Raw genomic sequence first — 18,256 nt, 5'->3', positions numbered from 1 at the left:
TATTTACCTGCTCCCTCTTGGCAACATTGTCTGGGACTATGGTTTCCATTTTCACCGTTATGCTGATGATACACAGCTTTAATTGTCCACTAAGCCCACTTCTACTCTCCCCTCGAATACCCTCACTGCTTGTCTCCATGATTTACAGATATGGATGACACCTACCTACCTAAAACTCCACAGTACTAAAACCGAGCTGCTACTCATTGGCACTAAATCTACACTCGCTAAAACTAATATTTGTTCACTCCCCATTGCTGAAGCCACCATACCAGTCTCCACATAGGTTAAGTGCCGTGGTGTTATCCTAGACAGCACCCTCTCTTTCTCCAGTCATATAAACAGTGTCTCCCGGATTGCTTTGTTCCATCTGTGAAACATGTCCAGACTATGCCCTTCTTGAATGCAACACTCCATGGAAGTCTTAGTCAGTGCCTTGGTCATGTCACGCATTGTCTATTGCAATGTGATCCTGGCAGGCATCTCCAACTTCAACTCACCCAGAACTCTGTAGCATGGATTATTACACGCTCAAAATCCACTGAACATGTCACTCCCCCTGCTGATTTAAAATATTATTATTAATATTTAAAGCTCTACATAATCTATCCCGTTTATCTCGCAGACCTCCTTCAGACTCATCTTACATGATGTAAGTTGACCTTTAGTGTCATGAAAGGCGCCTCTAAATAAAATGTATTACCATTTTTATCACCTGAAATGTTGCTAATAATCCCTCATTATATTGAAATACTGTGAGCACAATGACAGTAGGTACAGAAGGTCAAAATTGAAGCAGAAAGAGTGTCTGTAAACTGTGATGGAGGTTAACAACAGACAGTGATTTTTTGCAGTTTAGTAAAAACAGTACAGTTAAGTTGTGTGACATGGTAATACTAGGTTTAGAGAATTGTTGCATCAATATGATGTGCCAGGTATTTAATTAGCTGGATTAGCCAGTAACAGATGTTCCTTTCTGCGTATTTTATCCAGAAACTTTCACTGTAAAACTTTTGCTGTAAAATTCAATATATTGCAAATCTATATGAAAATGTTATCTGTATTGGCCACCCCTGTACGTCAGTCTGTTTCTCAGTCTGCGTTCTTGTGAAATGTCAACAGTCACAGTCCAAGTTCTGTTCTAATTCAAAGTCTGCATCTATCCAAGTACAGTTCAAATGACGGGAAGTGTTCTTGCTGGAGCATACTGTTGGAGCTGACTTGTGTGGACTTGGGACAGCCAAGTATCCCAGGATGCATTTTGTGCCAGCCGGTGGCGATGACGGATATTTTGAGTCAAGCCAGGACTACTACTATGTCACATTATTAACTTTTGATATTTTTTCAAGTACGAAAGTAACCAATTAGATTTACAATATGTGGTCAGTTTATTTAAGTAATGCCTATTTGGAAATTTGCTTGTCAATGTCCATTGTCATCCTGGGGAGAACAGCCTGATCTCTGCAGACCTTTGGTCATTTCCCATTTTCTGTAGCATGTTGTTATATAATTCCTTTTGTGAGATAAATTTTGACATTCACAGATGAAATCTCATATTTGTTGCTGCCACTTTAGTTTGTCTGAGGGTAAAGTGAAGCTTTATGTTTTTATTGAACAGAACAACAGCAGTCTACATTAAACTTTATTTTATTTTTTTTAATATTCATAACAGATTGGATTTTTAATATACATTAAAGATTGGAGAAAATAATCTGAATCTCACTGTTGATTAGGTTTTTTTTCCTTCTGAAACAGTCTGTTCCTGGACCTCTGAGTTGAGGTTATTTTGTCACAGTACAGTCAGGTATACTACGTCCTCCTGTCCTCTACAGTTTGGACTCCTGAGTTGAACTTGCCAAGTTTGAACTCCCAAGTATGCAAGTCTGAACTTGGTATACTCTCTATTAAGAAAGGCCTATTATCTGACTGCTTGTTTTCCTATGGATTGATTATGACAATGGGTCCAAGGACACAGGGCTGTAAAAGGTTATATTATATGTTATATGCTCTTAAAGCACAGATATTCTGTTGTCAAACATTTAAATTGCTTCACTGATTTTAATGGAGGCCCTCTGTAGTTAATATGTGCTGTCCAGCTTTTAATACATTTTGTGACTTTACAATACAGACTGCTAGTAAGACTTCAATAAAAGCTCTTGCTGCTGCTGTCCCCTGACCCTTTAGCGCCTGGGCCAGTGCCTGGTAGGCCCCTTCAGTAATCCATCCAAGTCTCTTGCCCCATCAGATCTCAGCAGTTATTATTACCAATAGGAATGAGGGCCAGAACTACAAAAATAAGACCGAAATAACTTGTAATAATCCAAAATTACCCTTTAAACAAACTGTGTTAAATTGTCCTAATATATGATTTTAAGGGACTCCTACCCATCAATCACAAATTAATATTTTATTGTGTGGACTGAAGTGACTAGAAAGTAAGACTGGTGAACACTCTCAACATGTCTAGGGTCTCCTACAATCTATACATTACTGTGTTTACAGTGATTCTAATATCACACACACAAACACACATCCAAATACAGCTGTCTATCCAAAGAATTGGTACTCAGTGTCACTGAGTGCATGCTCACACAGTCACAAGATTTTCATTTTCTCCTGGCTGAGACCTTCACTTCAGTGTTTTGAAAGCACACAGATGGGCTTGTGTGTATGCTGTGTGCTTTTGGGCCTGTTTTTGACAAGCTATCATCTCCTGATGGTGTACTGCCTGTGCTCCACCTCAGACCCCATTATTAGAGTAAATGAAATTAGATGAAATGTCCTGATTGCTCTGGGTAAAATGGGTTGATGCAGCCATGAAAGAATAGTAAGAGGACACACAGATGAGCAGAAAATAAGTAAGAGCACAGAATATGATAAATGTCTCTGTTGAAGTGCTAAATGGGCCTTTATGTCCCATTAAAGAGCCAAAGAAAGACAGATGAAAATTCTTCACTTGTACTTTCTGGAAAGCAGTGTTTTGTTCAAGCCATGCTAGGGACTCTAGGGATGGGAATTTCGGTTGGTTGGTCCACCACTTTGATACAGACTGAAATATCTCAGCAACTAATGGATGGAATACCATGAACTTTTGTACAGCCATTTACATTCCCCAGAGGATGAACCCTAATGACTTTAGTGATCCTGTAGCGCCAATTGTTGACATTTGTAGTTTTAAGTGACATGTCTCAACAACTTCTGGATTGATTACCAAGATTTTTTGTAAATTCATATTCTCCTTAGGATGAATTATGAAATGAGCTTTTCATCTAGCACCATTGTGTGATAAACTTCACTTTTTTCACTTATCCAAGTCAGGTTATAACCCAGTAAACTCACATAGTGACCAGTTTAAACTTTACCTTCTAAATGTGAGCATGTTCACATTGTCATTATTAGCATGTTAACATACTGATGTTAGCACTTAGCTCAAAGCAATGCTGTGCCAACATACAGCCAAAATCACTCACTATGTGCTACCTCATATACTGTACTTACTTTTACCTATTTTATTTGAGACTATTTAAGTGTAAATAGCCAGTAGTGCCATTAAAACATACATAGTGCAACAATAACGTGCATTTCTTTTCTTTAACAATCAGTGTCAATGATGAAAAATGTTTAGAATTAATAAATGTCAAAAATCTCAATTTTCCTGCTCTCTAAAGAGTTAACTATTGTTATTATGTAGAGAATAGTGAATGAATGAACAAAGAATTCAGATGGAGCCCTAGTCTCGTAGTTACCATCATCACACTGATTATGATCAAATGTCGTCACACTATTCACTGTAGAGATTAATTTTCCCCTTCAAGGGTTTAACAGTCAAACTGTAAAAGGAACTGAAACATCCTTTGAAACTTGTAACACATCTGTCTTTCTGTGGAAATAGTTTTGGATACAATGTCTGTATGTTACATTGATGCTAATGTACAGTAAGTGGTGATGAAAGTTGTTCTTGATGAAGATGTACACAGAAAAACTGAAATGTTATTTATCCTCTGCTGTGATTCCAGGCAGCCAGATAAACTAAGAGTGGTGTGGATCAGGAGAAACAGACGTCACAGCACAAAGGTAACAAAAGGAAGGAGAATGAGATGAAATGTATTTATAAGCTGTCAAAAAAAGAATTGTCTCTGTAAGGTTCCTTGAGAAGAAATTGTTAAAATGCTATGAAAAAAGTTGTTGACTTTAATGGTTGAAATATGATTAAATCTTCAAATTGTGGGGACCCCTTGATCCTTCGGCCAAAATTTGTCCTTTGTTCACAACATAACCCTTTCTTCTAGTGTCCTTCACAGGCTTGATTGTTCATTTTGTACAAGATATCTAATTTGAGCATGGAAGTTCACTCTTGACCTTTCAACTGCATCTCATGGTCTTCTTCAGTGAATGGAACTGGCTCAGATGTCATGTGACAAAGAGTGGTCGCATATGGAGACATTGTAATTCCTTTTCAAAGCCACTTATAACATGAAACAGAAGTGGCGAGGACCCTCCTACACAGAACACTTCATCAATGAGGAGGAGGAATGACAAGGAGGTGCAGCAGGTCTGAGTCAATGGATACAAAGAGTGAATGATTAAACTTAAGACCAGCACTCATACATGATTGGACTGTCAGCTCATCTAACCAGAGTCTTCAAGTCACAAAGAGTCAACACTTACAGTACAACAAACCATACAACACCTCAAGATCTCTGCTCGGCTTCTGTTATATGATGCCTTTTGTCATTCAGACATATAGTAGGAGTCTTTCACTTCAATGTTCCTTTTGGCTGTACTCAGACATGACAGGACATTTACATAAGGAGCTGCATGCTCATATGATATTTTGCACCTGTTGCACGAGAGTGAGCAGAGACACAGTGTTTCCTAGTTTATAAAACTGATTTTGTGCATTTGTGTATAAGAGATGATGATTGAGATATAAAATTATTGTAAGAAAGTAAGAAGGTGAAATAAGACGCGTATTTCTCTTACGTTAAATGTTAGATTGACATAGAAGGGTGCATTTCTGAAATGGTAAATGGAACACTCTTATATAGCACCTTTATACCTTAACAGACTAAGTGCAAAACAATTTTTGCCTATCATGAACCCATTCACACCCACACACTGATTGCTGTGGAGCATGCAAGGTCATGGCCTGACCATTGGGAGCAACTTGGGGTTCAGTGTCTTGCTCAAGGAAACTTCGACACATGGACAGGAAGAGCTTGGGATCGAAGCCAACCCTGAAGTTAGTGGACAACCCGCTATACCTCATGAGCCACAGCATGAAATGGGCTTGTGACAACACATGTGACAGCTGTGGGGAACACTACATCAGTGAAACAGCAAGGACCCTGGACAAGAACGCCACCTGTCTGTGAACATTAGACCAAAACCACTCACAGCATCCACTGAGAAGATGTGAAAGGTCATCGAGCAGGAGTCACTGGACGAGTGGCGAAAGATCTAGGAGGACATTCACATCTGACAGTAGAGACTATCTTTGATCAGACAGGAGTTACCATCTCCATCCATATACTGTATGACCACCTGTTATCATGTAACCTAAATTCTATACTACACCATCATTCACTGAAGACTGTGAGATGCAGTTGAAATCTCTAAAGAGCTAGTAGGTGTTCTTTCAGCATAGATTTTTTGTTGTAGGCCTACAAGATAACTAATGGTTAGATTCATGGTCCCCAGGTAATGAATCCTATTTTTATTGGTGTGTGCTTTCCTCTGGCACCACCCGTACACCAGAGTAGTCTGGTGTCCACTTGGACACTAGATATTGCTTAAGGTAAAAGATGCTTGCATAATCAGCTTAAGTCGGGGCAATGAATTGGTATGAATCTTTCTTGTTGATTCATACCTTATTTGTGTTACCTTTTCCGACAGCTCCACAGCTGGCAGCCGGGGATAAAGAACCCCTATAGAGGCCTGGTGATTTGGCAGGTCCCAGAGTGTTTGGACATCACTGTTACACTCTTCAAGGTATGAAGTTTAAAGTTAAAAGTTTGTAGCATTTAATGAATATTTTGGATTATAAAAGGGAAACGCATAGCTCAGTTATTAATGTGGGTGGGCAACAGTATGGCTAAGGTATCTAGAAATGATTTGTCTGTCAACAGGAACCTACGGCAGAGGAGTTTGAGGACAAGGATTGGACTTTTGTCATTGAAAATGTGAGTCTGCCATTTCTCTCTTATCTTTTAGCCTGGTTTAATTTTATTTATTAGGTAACTCTTTTATTGGAAAACTCTGACAGAGAATTGATTCTCAGGAAAAAGGGATTCTCCCTTGTTCAAGTTTGACACTCTTGTCCATTTGTTTCACCTGTCAGGAGACAAAAGGCCGTAGGAAGGTGTTGGCATCAGCTGATGTCAATATGAAGAAGTATGCCAATGCCACGCCGGCCCAGTATGATATAAAATTGAAGCTCAAACCGCTGTCTGCTAAAGTGGTAGAAGCAACGCTGAAACTGAACCTGTCTTGTATATTTCTCAAGGAAGGCAAAGCCACGTAAGTCATCAGCTCAGCAGCATCATAGTAATCACTCTGCAGGTGTATATGCAAAGCTGTAAAGTTGTATGCCAGAACTTAAATCAGTAGTTGAAACAAGGATCCAAAATCTTTTTTAAGACCAATATTGATGTTTCTGGATGTTATTATTTTTGTACATGTAATGTTTAAGAGGATTCTTTGTCTCCACAGAGATGAGGACATGCAGAGTTTGGCCAGTCTAATGAGTATGAAACAGAGTGACATTGGCAATCTAGATGATTTTAATGACAGTGATGATGAAGGCGAGGAAAGGAGGGCCAGCTTTGGAACTGGACAAGCTGCTGCTGCTTCTGGTAAGAGGCTGATCTTTCCCTCTGGCATTCAGAGATGAAATCCTGACCTGAGTTGAGCTTAATGACAAATGATTTGGTGATGGGGCGAGGCTGATTTAAGTGACCGTAATTAATATTTACAACCTGACATCTGCAGGCTGAGGTCCATATATCCTTAAGAATTGGGTGTCAGTGACGTGAGTCAGACATCCCTAATCAAAACAATATGTCAACAGTGCATGTAATACCTCTCAGTGAATGTAAGTTAGCAGCCTTTTTGCATTTTATTTTTTTCCATTTTCAAAATAGTATATATGATAATATATTAATTTTAGGATACATTAGATGTAGTTATGTTAGTGTCATGGCACAGGTAGCACTGGTAAACTGAATGCTTTGATTACCAAAAACAAGAAAGGATGCAGGCCTTACCTGAACCCTGGTGAGCTCAACATGCTCTCTGGAGTCGCTCCACTCATCTCCTGCATCGTCAGCTCACTTGACTGGAAGGTCAGACTGGCCTGGTCCTCTTCTCATCTCACCAATCATGCACTGAGCTGGGTGTTGCTTTCATTTCATTTAGATTAACACAGATGCAGACAGAAACTAAACTTCAGTTGTTATAGTTGTTAGTTGTTATATTGAAAGTTGGAAACCAATCAATGAGAAATAACACGTGACCTACACGTTAGGATCAAATAAATTTTAATATTAATTTGGGGTTGTTTTAGAGGTAGATATGTCTGTGATATATCCAGACAAGAACTAGACTGATAGATCAGCCGATATTTCATTACATCATTATCTTATTACAGATACAGTACCAGTCAAAAGTTTGGACACACTTTCTCAGTCAAGGGAATGGGAAAGTGACTGGTTTTGGCTTTTGACTGGTACTGTATCTACTGATAGGTAATCAAAATTCAGTCAAAAGATATGTTTGAGGTAATTTAGACATTGTGATGCCATTACATACTATAGTTTATTCACTAGAGATTGCTGACAAGCTTATTTGTCAGTTGTAAAATGGTCACTTTTCTTAAAAATTGTGAATAACATTTTTAAATAAAAATGAAATTAACAAAACAAAAATGCTAGTTTATGTCTAAATTACAAAAAAGAAGTGCCTGTATATTGTTGTATTGTAATCTGACTTTTAAACACTCACTTGTGGATATCCATCCTTGCTCCAAAATGAAGTATCAATCAGGCTTTAATAGCCAATGAGAGTTAAGCTTATGGTGAGTTGTCCAGTATTTAGAAAGCCTGCTGTTCAGGCTGCCTAAATTTCAGCTTCTATTGTAGTTTCTATTTTATGTATTTAAAGCATAAATGTAATACATATTTAAGGTTACTTTAGACTAGAGGTGTCTGTGATATATCAAGACCCATAGCATATTTACATTCATTTTATGATACCATACCTTTGCCTGCCAGATTTTTAGCTTTTTAAATCTGTAGTTGTAAACGTAACGGTTGTAATGTTATGTTATGTTATGTTTGTGTTTCTAATTTCAATGAAAGCATTTTCCTCATAAACATAAGCATGCAAACACCAGAACTCCCTGCACTTGCTCCTGACAAAATCTGTCTAAATAAAGTGTTGCTGCACAAGATATAGTTTAGGAATGTATGGACAGCAATTTGCAAGTTATACACAACAAGGTGTGATTCATTCTGGAAAAGACTCTACACCACTGCTACTGTATGTGGGAGAAGCTTTTTGTCAGTCTCTACTCTGTATCATTGCTGTGAGGAGTCAGGCAGGGATGTCCCCTCTCACCTTTTTTTATTTCTCTTTTAACTGTTTCCCTCAAACTGATGCTTCCTCTTTTCTTTCCCATTTAAAACTCAGTTCCCTTTCCACTTATTGTTTCTCTCTGCTGTTCCTTTTCTTTTCTGCAACAGCTTCTGCCCCCTCTACCACAAGAATAAATGATCTGGCTTGGAGGCCTGCAGTTGAATCAGGCCCCACAGGTAACTTCCTGTTCCCTGATTTACTCTTGCACCTTCGCAGTTGGTCTATACCTAAGTCCCTCCCCAATGAATACTATTTCATCCTCAACATTCATTTTGTTTGTTTAAAATAGTTTTGTTCATATTCATGAGTGTAGCCTAGTATAGTTTTTTAAGACATGAAAATGACATGAAAATTGATGTTTTGGTGCGTTAAAGCCATCAATTTCTGTGATTTTCTTGATATTACTATGTAGTAATATTATTGCTTTAATTATTGCTCGTTATCGCTTTTATTGCTTTTAAAGCATATCTGAATGCTGCCACTGTCCATTTCAACAATCCACTTTTCATCTCATTCCTCTTCCCTTTTTCATTATCTCATATCAGCTCTTTTTACTGCTACTTTCTTTATTTGTTTCTTTAAATATACTGCAAAACCTCATTCCAACATTTTCACTTCCATGTGTATCTTTATTCTGCATTTTACTGCTTCTCTCTTTCCAAAGACTCTAAAGACTTTCAATCATTTCTTAAATCTCTTTCTCAACGTCATTTCTGCTCTTCACCCTGCCCTCCATTCATCTCATCTCTTATCTTTCACCCAGTAGCCTCAGAGATGGATAGGAAAAGGTCTTCTGGCATTTCCTCCACCATCTCGGTCCCATCTCGCCCTCCTCTGCCTGATCCCCTAGACCCCTCTGTCCCATCTACCTTATTGCGAACCCACACACGACCAGCCAGCACTACCCAGCAGGCTCGGCCCTCCCCCTATGCCTACTCATTGCCAGCCTTTACACGTGCTCACCCTCCTGCGCTTCCCAAAATCTTCCAGCCCAGTGCCGGATCAGGTATTGCTCATCAGATATTCCTCATCCTGTGTGGTCTCTCGTTTCTTTAGAATCAGATTATTTTATATCTCATCATTTAATAGTGACAAGGGACTTTATTTACCTCAACCGTAGAGACAACCAGACCTTTATTTGGGACAGTCTTATATTAGAGACTTTATTTCTAATTTCTCCTGTTTTATAATCATTTCGTATCATATTTAAGGAAGCCTCCCTGTCTTCTGATTTGCTGTAATCTGCTGTTAAATTCTGTGTAATTTACATTTGCACAGCACTACCATCAGTACATGTTCCAACAGTCATATCATACTCACAACATGCTGCTGAGTTTCTCTTCTCTCATAAAAATACTGTTTTTATTCGCTAATTATTCCCTATTGCTTCCATTTGTCACTTTTCTATTGCTGCTAAGCTATTGTCAATAACTAAACTTTCTGTACAGATTTTTCACATTAAAATATCACACCCTGCAGGGCATAATCCCCCCCAGTCCAGACTTGTGATTTAATTTAATTTTAAGTAGGCTTATAATTTGAAACATCTGCAGGAAATGTAAAGTTTCATAGAATGTAACTTAAAAAAAGGGAGAAGTGATTGGAAATAACAGAAAGAGAAAGAGAGCAGCAGAGTGGTGAGAATGACATGACTCTGTTGTTATATTATTGTACTGATGGAATTAATGCTGTGGAAATGTACATTATACTGAATTTATCATGTGAGCTATTATAGTACAGGTTCCAGATTCCACTCCTTAATATTTCTTCACCATGACTTAATTAACAATCAGCCTTCATTTGTTCGTGCTGGCTATGTTATTGTTTTAATACCAGCTTTTAATTGAGAATTTACAGTAATATGGAGATGCTACATTGGCCACATAAGGTAAAGGTACAAGACATAGCTTTAATTTCAAGCATACTGCTTTTAACATTAAGTTTATCATTAAGTTTATTGTAGACTTTACACCTAAACATCCAAATAAATGCATTTTGATCTACTGTGGCAGGCTGGTCCTGGGGTTTAGTGGATTATCACTGTTAGGCATATAGAGTTAGACATTAAGATGGAACAAAAACAAACTCTGGATTTTGTTCCCACAAGGAAATCAGCATAAATGTCAAGAATCTAAACCTTGTTTCTTGAAATTAAGTAAAAACAACAAGGCCTGCCTTTAAAACTTGTGATCCAGAGTTATGTAATGTGGTATACATTTTTTACTGGTATGAGACACCTCCTGCTGTGATATGTCCAGTTAGGAAATGAAAATCATATCACTTATTGGCAATGAATAGACTGAATGTCCTCATTTTGAATTGTTGAGCTTTGCTCAGGCCTAGAATAATTTTCTCCATCAGTATCCGTTTAAAATTTTCTGCCAAATTTCTGAAATGAACTGTTCCATTTCCACAGCGACAGTCCCTTGTGACAGTAAATTTGTCTGTCAGTGCAGAAATGCTTCTGGCTTTTTTCCATCCACATCCTGACAGGGCTGTATCCAGGCCCGTGAAGTCTAGTTGAATAGATTGCTCTGGCAGACTATGTGCTGATACAGTTTGTTGTTCTCTAAGTTATGGTCTGATCTGTCTTGAAAAGGAAAAGTTGTTTTCTTAAGGGTAAGCTTGTCTACAAACTTAACTATAGAGCAAAGATCGGTTTTAAAGGCTGATATGTTATATGTAGGTACAGTAACAGACCCTGTGGGCTGGTAGAATATTGTTTTTGGTGGTATTTTCTTAATTTCTCTCATTTCTTCTGTTACATTCCCACAAACCAAATAATACGGGAAACTTTGGGTAGCTGTCTGGTTCAAAATTACTGTACAAGTGGACTGTACCAATAGTTTTAAACTATGTTTTTGTCAGGTGTTGAACAGTTTTAAGCAAGCTTTTATTGTTCTTTCTACCTGTGATGGATCCACAACCCCATGGACATGAACTGGTCAGTTACTGCGGAGTAGTCATGCAAAGTGATGCATAATAAAATGTGATGAATTAGTTTCTCATGGGGGTGAAAGTCCTAACTCTCTGCCTCTTAGCTTTCTTACTCTTTTGACATTTGACGAGATAAATCTTCTTGATTTTTATCTTTCAGCTTTTACACATATTGCTGAAAGTCATGTAGTTGTTTGCATCAGTATATGACTTAAGTAGCTACCTATTTCTAAGTCATGACCAACTTGCAGTACAGTAGCCTTATTCTAAAAAAGACAAAAATCCATTGATGGAGTAAATGGTTCATGGATATTTTAGTTGATTAAAAAACAAAACAAAACATCACAATACACCATAACAGTCAAAAATGCTCAGTTTCCATTGTTGTCACCCATGACTAAACAGCTAAACTGAGCTGCGTCAATGTATTGCTGTTAACAAGTTGTGTATTAAGTATGGACCTGGAGTCAGGACATGGTTAGCCTAGTTTAGCATAAAGACTGGAAGCAGGGGGAAACAGCTAGCCAGGCAAAGTTAAAAAAATACACCTATTGACACCGCTAAAGCTCACTGATTAACACTGTATTTTGTTAGTTTAATCTATAAACAAACAGAAATGTAAGAATTACAATTTATAGTTTTAGGCAGTGTTGGAAAGTAAGTACATTTACTCAAGTACTATACTTAGGTACAATTCTGAGGTACTTGTACTTTACTTGAGTATTTCCATGTTATGCTACTTTATACTTCCAATCCAATACATTTCAGAGGGAGATATTGTATTTTCTACTCCAATACATTTATTTGACAGCTTTACTTACTTTTTAGATGAAAATTTGAATCAATGGATAATATAATAAGCTTTTAAAATACAACACATTGTTAAAGATGAAACCAGTGGTTTCCAACTTTTTTGGCTTTTGACGTCTTACAAAAAGCAGTGTGTAGTCGAGGTCACATTTCACATGTCTATGTGTTCTGAAAACAGATTTGTGTATCAGAACTTTGTTTTTTCTTCTTTCCTCTCCCATTAATCATCTCACGACCCCTCAGATTTATCTGGTGACTCTTTGGAGGGGTCTGACCCCTAGGTTGGGAACCACTGGACTAAACTAGTTAACTGTATAAAAAAGTAGTTGAAACCAGCTCCACCTCCAGCAGCTACAACAGTAACATGCTGTTCTAACATCTAATAATCTAATGATGTCATATATAATAATATATCAGTCAGAGGGACCAAACCACTACTTTTACTGCAATACTTTAACTACATCAAGATGATAATACTTGATGTACTTTTGCTAAAGTAGGATTTTTCATGCCGGACTTTTACTTGTAATAGAGTATTTGACTGTATTGGTACTTTGACTTAGTAAGGGATCTGAGTACTTCCTCCGCTGCTGGTTTTAGGGGGAGTTACTTGCTGGAGCTATTTCTTGCCAAATAACAGGCAATGACTGTTCACAGCTTGTCTGAGTCTTGTAGACATTGCTAGATTGCCAGGTTGGGTATCATTGTGCCTGCAGAAAGAGCAATATAAAAGCCTGTGCTTACTAACTGTATCTAGCAACCTGAGCCGTAGCCAGAGACACTGCAGTGAAGTGCTGGGAGTATGCATACATTATTGTTCATCAAGAATAGTTCAAACGTGCAACTCCCCCTAAGACTGCTAATTAGCATTTTAACATTTCTGTTTGTGTACAGATTAAACAAATGAGTATAACACAACGTGTTAATCAGTGAGCTTCAGAGGTGTTGGCAGGATTATTGTTGAACTTTGATCGAAGATCGAAGTGAGCTGTTCCCCCCTGCTTCCAGTCTTTATGCTAAACCAGGCTATCCACCTCCATGCTCCAGCTTTGACCTTAACACATATACATGAGAGTGGTTTAGATCTTCTCACCTCACTCTCGTCACCCAAAATGTTGAATTATTCCCTTGCGTGAGACAGGCAGTATGTATAAAGCAGTATGGATTTAATATAAGGTTGGTTTTCACAAATCAACACATTTGTCTGTTTCAATCTGTTTCTGTTCTCTTTTTGTAGTTTGGTTGGCAGTTAACATTGTGTGTTTTTAGTTTCACTCACCATTTTTCTGTCTTTTGGTTCCTGCTCTCTTCTTTTCTATTTTCTTTCTGCTACCTCCTGTATGCACTCTGCTATCTATTTAGTGCCCGTCTCAGCTCCTCGAAGGCCACATAGCCTCCACAGTGACTCTCCAGCTGAGGGTTTAGAGGCTCAGGCTTTCTCTACCTTCACCCCTTCCAAAGCCCTCTCCACTTCTACTCTGTCCTCTTCACCCTCTGATCCATCCCTTCATCCCCACGTTGTCTCTGATACCTCACAAACAGGTACAAAGACACTTCAAAATTGTAGTTGCTTTCTCGATGACATTGGAATGTCATTTTTCATCACTATCCTCTCTTACTTTTTTCATTCTTTCCATCCTTCTCTCTCAGCCTGTCCCAGTGCCTGGAGAGCACAGAGTGTTCCCTCCTTCTCTTCTTTCTCCTCCTCCTCCTCTTCAGCTCCTGTCAGCTCCTTCCCTCCTTTACCATCGCCTTCTGCTCCCGGACAGCTCAAAACCCGCCTCACCTCTGTGGGGGAGCCAGGCTCTACCCTCACCAGACCCACCAGTCTGCCATCTGCCCCTGAGACAGGTACAGGGAAAGGGATACAGTGCCGGTCAGGCAGGTGTTTTAGAGGCTAGTTCCCACCTTCCATTTCTTACACCCATTACTAGCCTTTATTTGTGTTTCTTCCTTTATCCTTCCATGTTTTTTTCTTCTTTTTTTCCAGCTTCCTGGCTGAGTGAATGGAGGCCTCCTAAATCTCAGGCCCCTCTAGTACAGCCTGCCCTCTCTCCTAAATTTCTGCATCTCTCTGGTGATGATCCTGGACAGCCGGCAGTGCTGCAGAAAAAGCAGAGAATAGAGACGCCATGTAATGCTGCTCATCCTTTAACCCAACTTATCAACCTGAGCCTCCATGCTGTACTCTTGTGTCCTTTCATTCTTTTTCTCTGTTCTTATCTAAACCCAATGTCTCTTCTCCTGCTCTTTCATTTGATTTTTACTAATATATACTGTAGCTTTGATTTGTCCAGCAATAAGATGCGTTTGGGTAGAATCTAGATTACCACTGTATTATACAGTCCAACAGCACCAAGCATAGTTAAAAACGTCAAGACATCAGGTTGTGATCCTCACTGAGTTCCAATTTGCTCACATGCTGTATCTGAATCATTGTGCTTTTTATGGATTGATCTGACATTAGAATAATAATTGACAACCCGAACAGATAAATCTCATGATATTCTTACCCAAACCCACCCAAACCAACAATGAACGTATCCTTCTACTAGGTTACCACTAAGTTGTGTGTACACATTGTCCTACTGCGGAAATTCTTACTAGAGCACCAAGTGTGTATTAATCCACCACTGAAAATAGTCCCCAACAAAAACACTATTCCCTCCCATTTCAGTAATTTTTGCTAAAACCTACAGTGACTAGCTGTTTTAGGAAATTAACAATGAAACAATGAATCTAAATATTTGTGAGCCATTTTTTAAGATTTAAAGGACAGGTTCACAATTTTTGAAGTCTGTCTTATAACAATAGTGGTGCCCAAATGAACTCTTTGTAAACAAACTCTTGCGTACTGTCTAACTAATTCATTAGTCCCTCTTCCATGCACCTGTCTCATGAAATAGATATGCAAAGTGTTCTTCTGTTCTGCCCTAATAAACATTGAAACAGGTTTTTCATGCTGTAATCATTCCTCCTGTGCATACTGACCATTAGAAGATCCCTTCATAATGCACTTACAATGTAAGTGATGGGAAACAAAATCCACAATCCTCCTTCTGTGCATGTAGTTTTAAAGTTTTTAAAAAGTCCAAATGAGTCAAATCAAGTAGATATCTTTCAACGTTACAGTCTTTTTAGTGCCAAAGTTCCTCTTTTTGTTACTATACTTCCACCGCAGCTCAACAGGGAAACACTGTCTGAGGAAACACAAAGAGGGAATTTGATGCTAAAAAGACTGTAAATGTGTCAGATATCTACTTGATATGACTAACTCAGACTGCTGAAGTCTCATATAAGCTTCACATCAACTTCTAGATACATTTTTGCACAAAATAACTGTGGACACACTGTGGATTTTGGCCTCCATCACTTACATTGAAAGCACATTTAAAGGGGATCTTTTAATATCCAGTATGAACAGGAGGAATGATTACAGCGAGGAAAAACCTCTTCCACTGTTCATATGGACACCTGACTGTTGTTTTAAGACAGACTTGAAAAACTTTAAGTTCTCAGTAGTCGCTTGGTGATGAGTGCCACAGACACGGAAGGAAAACACAGACGTGACGTCCTGCATCAACAAACACAGCCCCCTCATTTATTTGAATGAGGTCAATCTGTAGAAGCAATGGGGTCCTGATGCAGAGCAATACTTGTTAGTAGATCAATTCATTTTTGGTTTTGGAAAGACAGAGAATATCACCAGTCTTTTAAGACCCTAACCTGCATTTGTTCTATTCCTTTTTTAGCATCTTACTATTCTTTATATCATACTTTAGGTTTGAGTTTTTGATATGCCTCCCTCCATTCCCTCTCCTTTACCCCCACCCCCTCCCATCATCCCTCTGCCTTATTACATTTCCTCCCTGTCAGCTTCATCGTCTCTGCCCATTGGTCAGTCTCTGGAGCAGAAACACCAGGGAGGCTCTGGATATGTTCCTTCCTGGAGACCCCAGGTCACTCCTTCAGTAGAGACCCCCTCACTTCCTCCTCTAAGTCCTCACTCTACTCTTGTGCTCTCTGGGCCTCTTCCTCCTCCTCAGCCTCATATATCCCAAACTGCCATAGACTCCCCCAGTGACCAAGATCCAGGTACTGAATCAAAAAGGAACACATTTTTATGTTGTTCCTGATTGATTAGTTCAGCGTTCAAATGATTGACTGAATCCATCCAAAATCCATCTTTTCAGTGATCTGAGCACATGGCTCCCCCAGCTGGTATTTTAGAGTAAAGCAGCTGAACACTTGATTCTATTTTGGTTATAGTTTACACTGTACATGTCATGCTGGTGTATAGTGGCATATAAACATCAACTTTCAGGTTGATATGTAAAATCTATTTTATCTCTATGCTTTTCTTTCCCCTTTAGAATTTAAAAGACAGTTGAGCACACTGAGTGAAGAGGATAACCAGTGTATAACACCTACAAGTGAGCATCAACACAAAACGCAATGCACTGCAATCAGTTAAACCTACAGTATATCCAACGACTTACAACGACTACAATTCTAACTTTATATGATGTTGTTCAGGCCCTGATCCCAGAGCCCCTGCCAGTTGGAGGCCAGAGGCATCTAGGGCTACAGAACATAAAAGAGATGCACCATTTGGAATCGAGGTTGTCAGGGCATCAGCAGGGTGAGTAAATATAAAAGGCTTCCCCTTATCAGTTTTGGTGTCTTTTAATATTTGCTGTGGTTGGCATGACAGTAAGGAATACTCCACCCTCAGGTACTCCAACACTGTGACTGTAGATGCCATCAATTTTTGGTGCAAGGTGTTTTCAAGACATGGTTGTCTAATGATTAAATGTAGCAAATTACTGCTTTTGGTTTTTGGTTTAAATGTTTTGTTTTTTTTCATCAACAAGCCTCATGCTTCTACTTCAGTTAGTGATTTCCTACTATATATTAAAGATATACTTTCAACAACATGAACATGGATGGTTTAAGTGTGAAAAATTTTGCTGTACTGCTGATATGTTTCCTCTCAACATTGCTCAACAAATATAACTGCCTCTGTTTTCTACTGTAGAAAAAAACAGACTGACAACTATATGATCTAAATATACACCCCATGTTTTGCAATATGTTCATTGAAATTTGTACTTATTTACTCACTGTTATTGCAGCAACTACTGTATTACGTGGTAGGAAGTTCAATGCATTGTTTTAGTTTTTTAGTTTAGTGAGCTATATCTCAGCAGGTGTTAACTTTCACTTACAGGCAGGTGATAGCATTTTGCTAAGTACTGAATTTTCCTTTGTCTTGCCTGGTAGTACTTGATAACTGATTTGTGGATTTGTGTTGACCAGTTATATACAAAATGCACAGTGAAACAACAAAATATTTCTGGAAATGAATAGCCTATCGCTGTTATGTGTATTTTAACAGTGTTGCAGCATTCAAGGGTAGATTTTTCCTGTTTAATAATATTACAGTATTTTTACCCAACATTAATTGCATGTATGGTATTACTAAGAATGGATTGCTGTGTAATCATAAGTATGTAATAATAATAATAATAATAATAATAATAATAATAATAATAATAATAATAATAATAACTTGATTTAGATAGAACTTTTCAAAACAAGTAACAAAATGCTTCACAGTAAAAAAAGGATAAAACAATAATAGAGAGTTAAAGAAACAACAACAAACATTTGTATAGGTGAAGAAAAAGCCATGAGATGGTTTACTGAAGTTCAGCAATGAATGCTTTGCACAGTGAAGGATTTACAGATAAAATTGTTATCTTCTTGAACTCCTAGCATACTCCTTGCAGACGTGATTTTTTTGATGCTGGGATTGGTGTAGCCAAAGTAAATTGAGTGGCTGTTGAAGAGAGCCAAATGTTATTTTAAGAAG

General features: G+C 38.3%; 1 protein-coding gene across 10 annotated transcripts in view; it reads left to right on the top strand.

Moving 5' to 3' along the window:
* The window catches only part of ehbp1l1a (EH domain binding protein 1-like 1a), a 63,802-nt gene that overhangs the window by 16,617 nt on the left and 28,929 nt on the right, over positions 1-18,256 (top strand). For 6 of the 10 annotated variants that reach the window (XM_067579194.1, XM_067579196.1, XM_067579189.1 and 3 more), the window contains exons 3-15: positions 4,017-4,074; positions 5,896-5,991; positions 6,129-6,182; positions 6,341-6,519; positions 6,712-6,854; positions 8,742-8,810; positions 9,398-9,640; positions 13,744-13,923; positions 14,032-14,232; positions 14,372-14,515; positions 16,258-16,476; positions 16,755-16,814; positions 16,918-17,023. In XM_067579194.1, coding sequence (XP_067435295.1) covers positions 4,017-4,074; positions 5,896-5,991; positions 6,129-6,182; positions 6,341-6,519; positions 6,712-6,854; positions 8,742-8,810; positions 9,398-9,640; positions 13,744-13,923; positions 14,032-14,232; positions 14,372-14,515; positions 16,258-16,476; positions 16,755-16,814; positions 16,918-17,023 — 1,752 coding nt within the window. The remainder of the gene's footprint in view (positions 1-4,016; positions 4,075-5,895; positions 5,992-6,128; positions 6,183-6,340; positions 6,520-6,711; positions 6,855-8,741; positions 8,811-9,397; positions 9,641-13,743; positions 13,924-14,031; positions 14,233-14,371; positions 14,516-16,257; positions 16,477-16,754; positions 16,815-16,917; positions 17,024-18,256) is intronic. The other 4 variants (XM_067579190.1, XM_067579191.1, XM_067579192.1 and 1 more) reach the window with 4 other exon arrangements.

Source organism: Thunnus thynnus, chromosome 22, assembly GCF_963924715.1.
Source record: "Thunnus thynnus chromosome 22, fThuThy2.1, whole genome shotgun sequence".
In the NCBI taxonomy this organism is placed as follows: domain Eukaryota; kingdom Metazoa; phylum Chordata; class Actinopteri; order Scombriformes; family Scombridae; genus Thunnus; species Thunnus thynnus.
The sequence above is the reverse complement of the archived record's forward strand: the minus strand, read 5'-3'. Positions and strand labels throughout refer to the sequence as shown.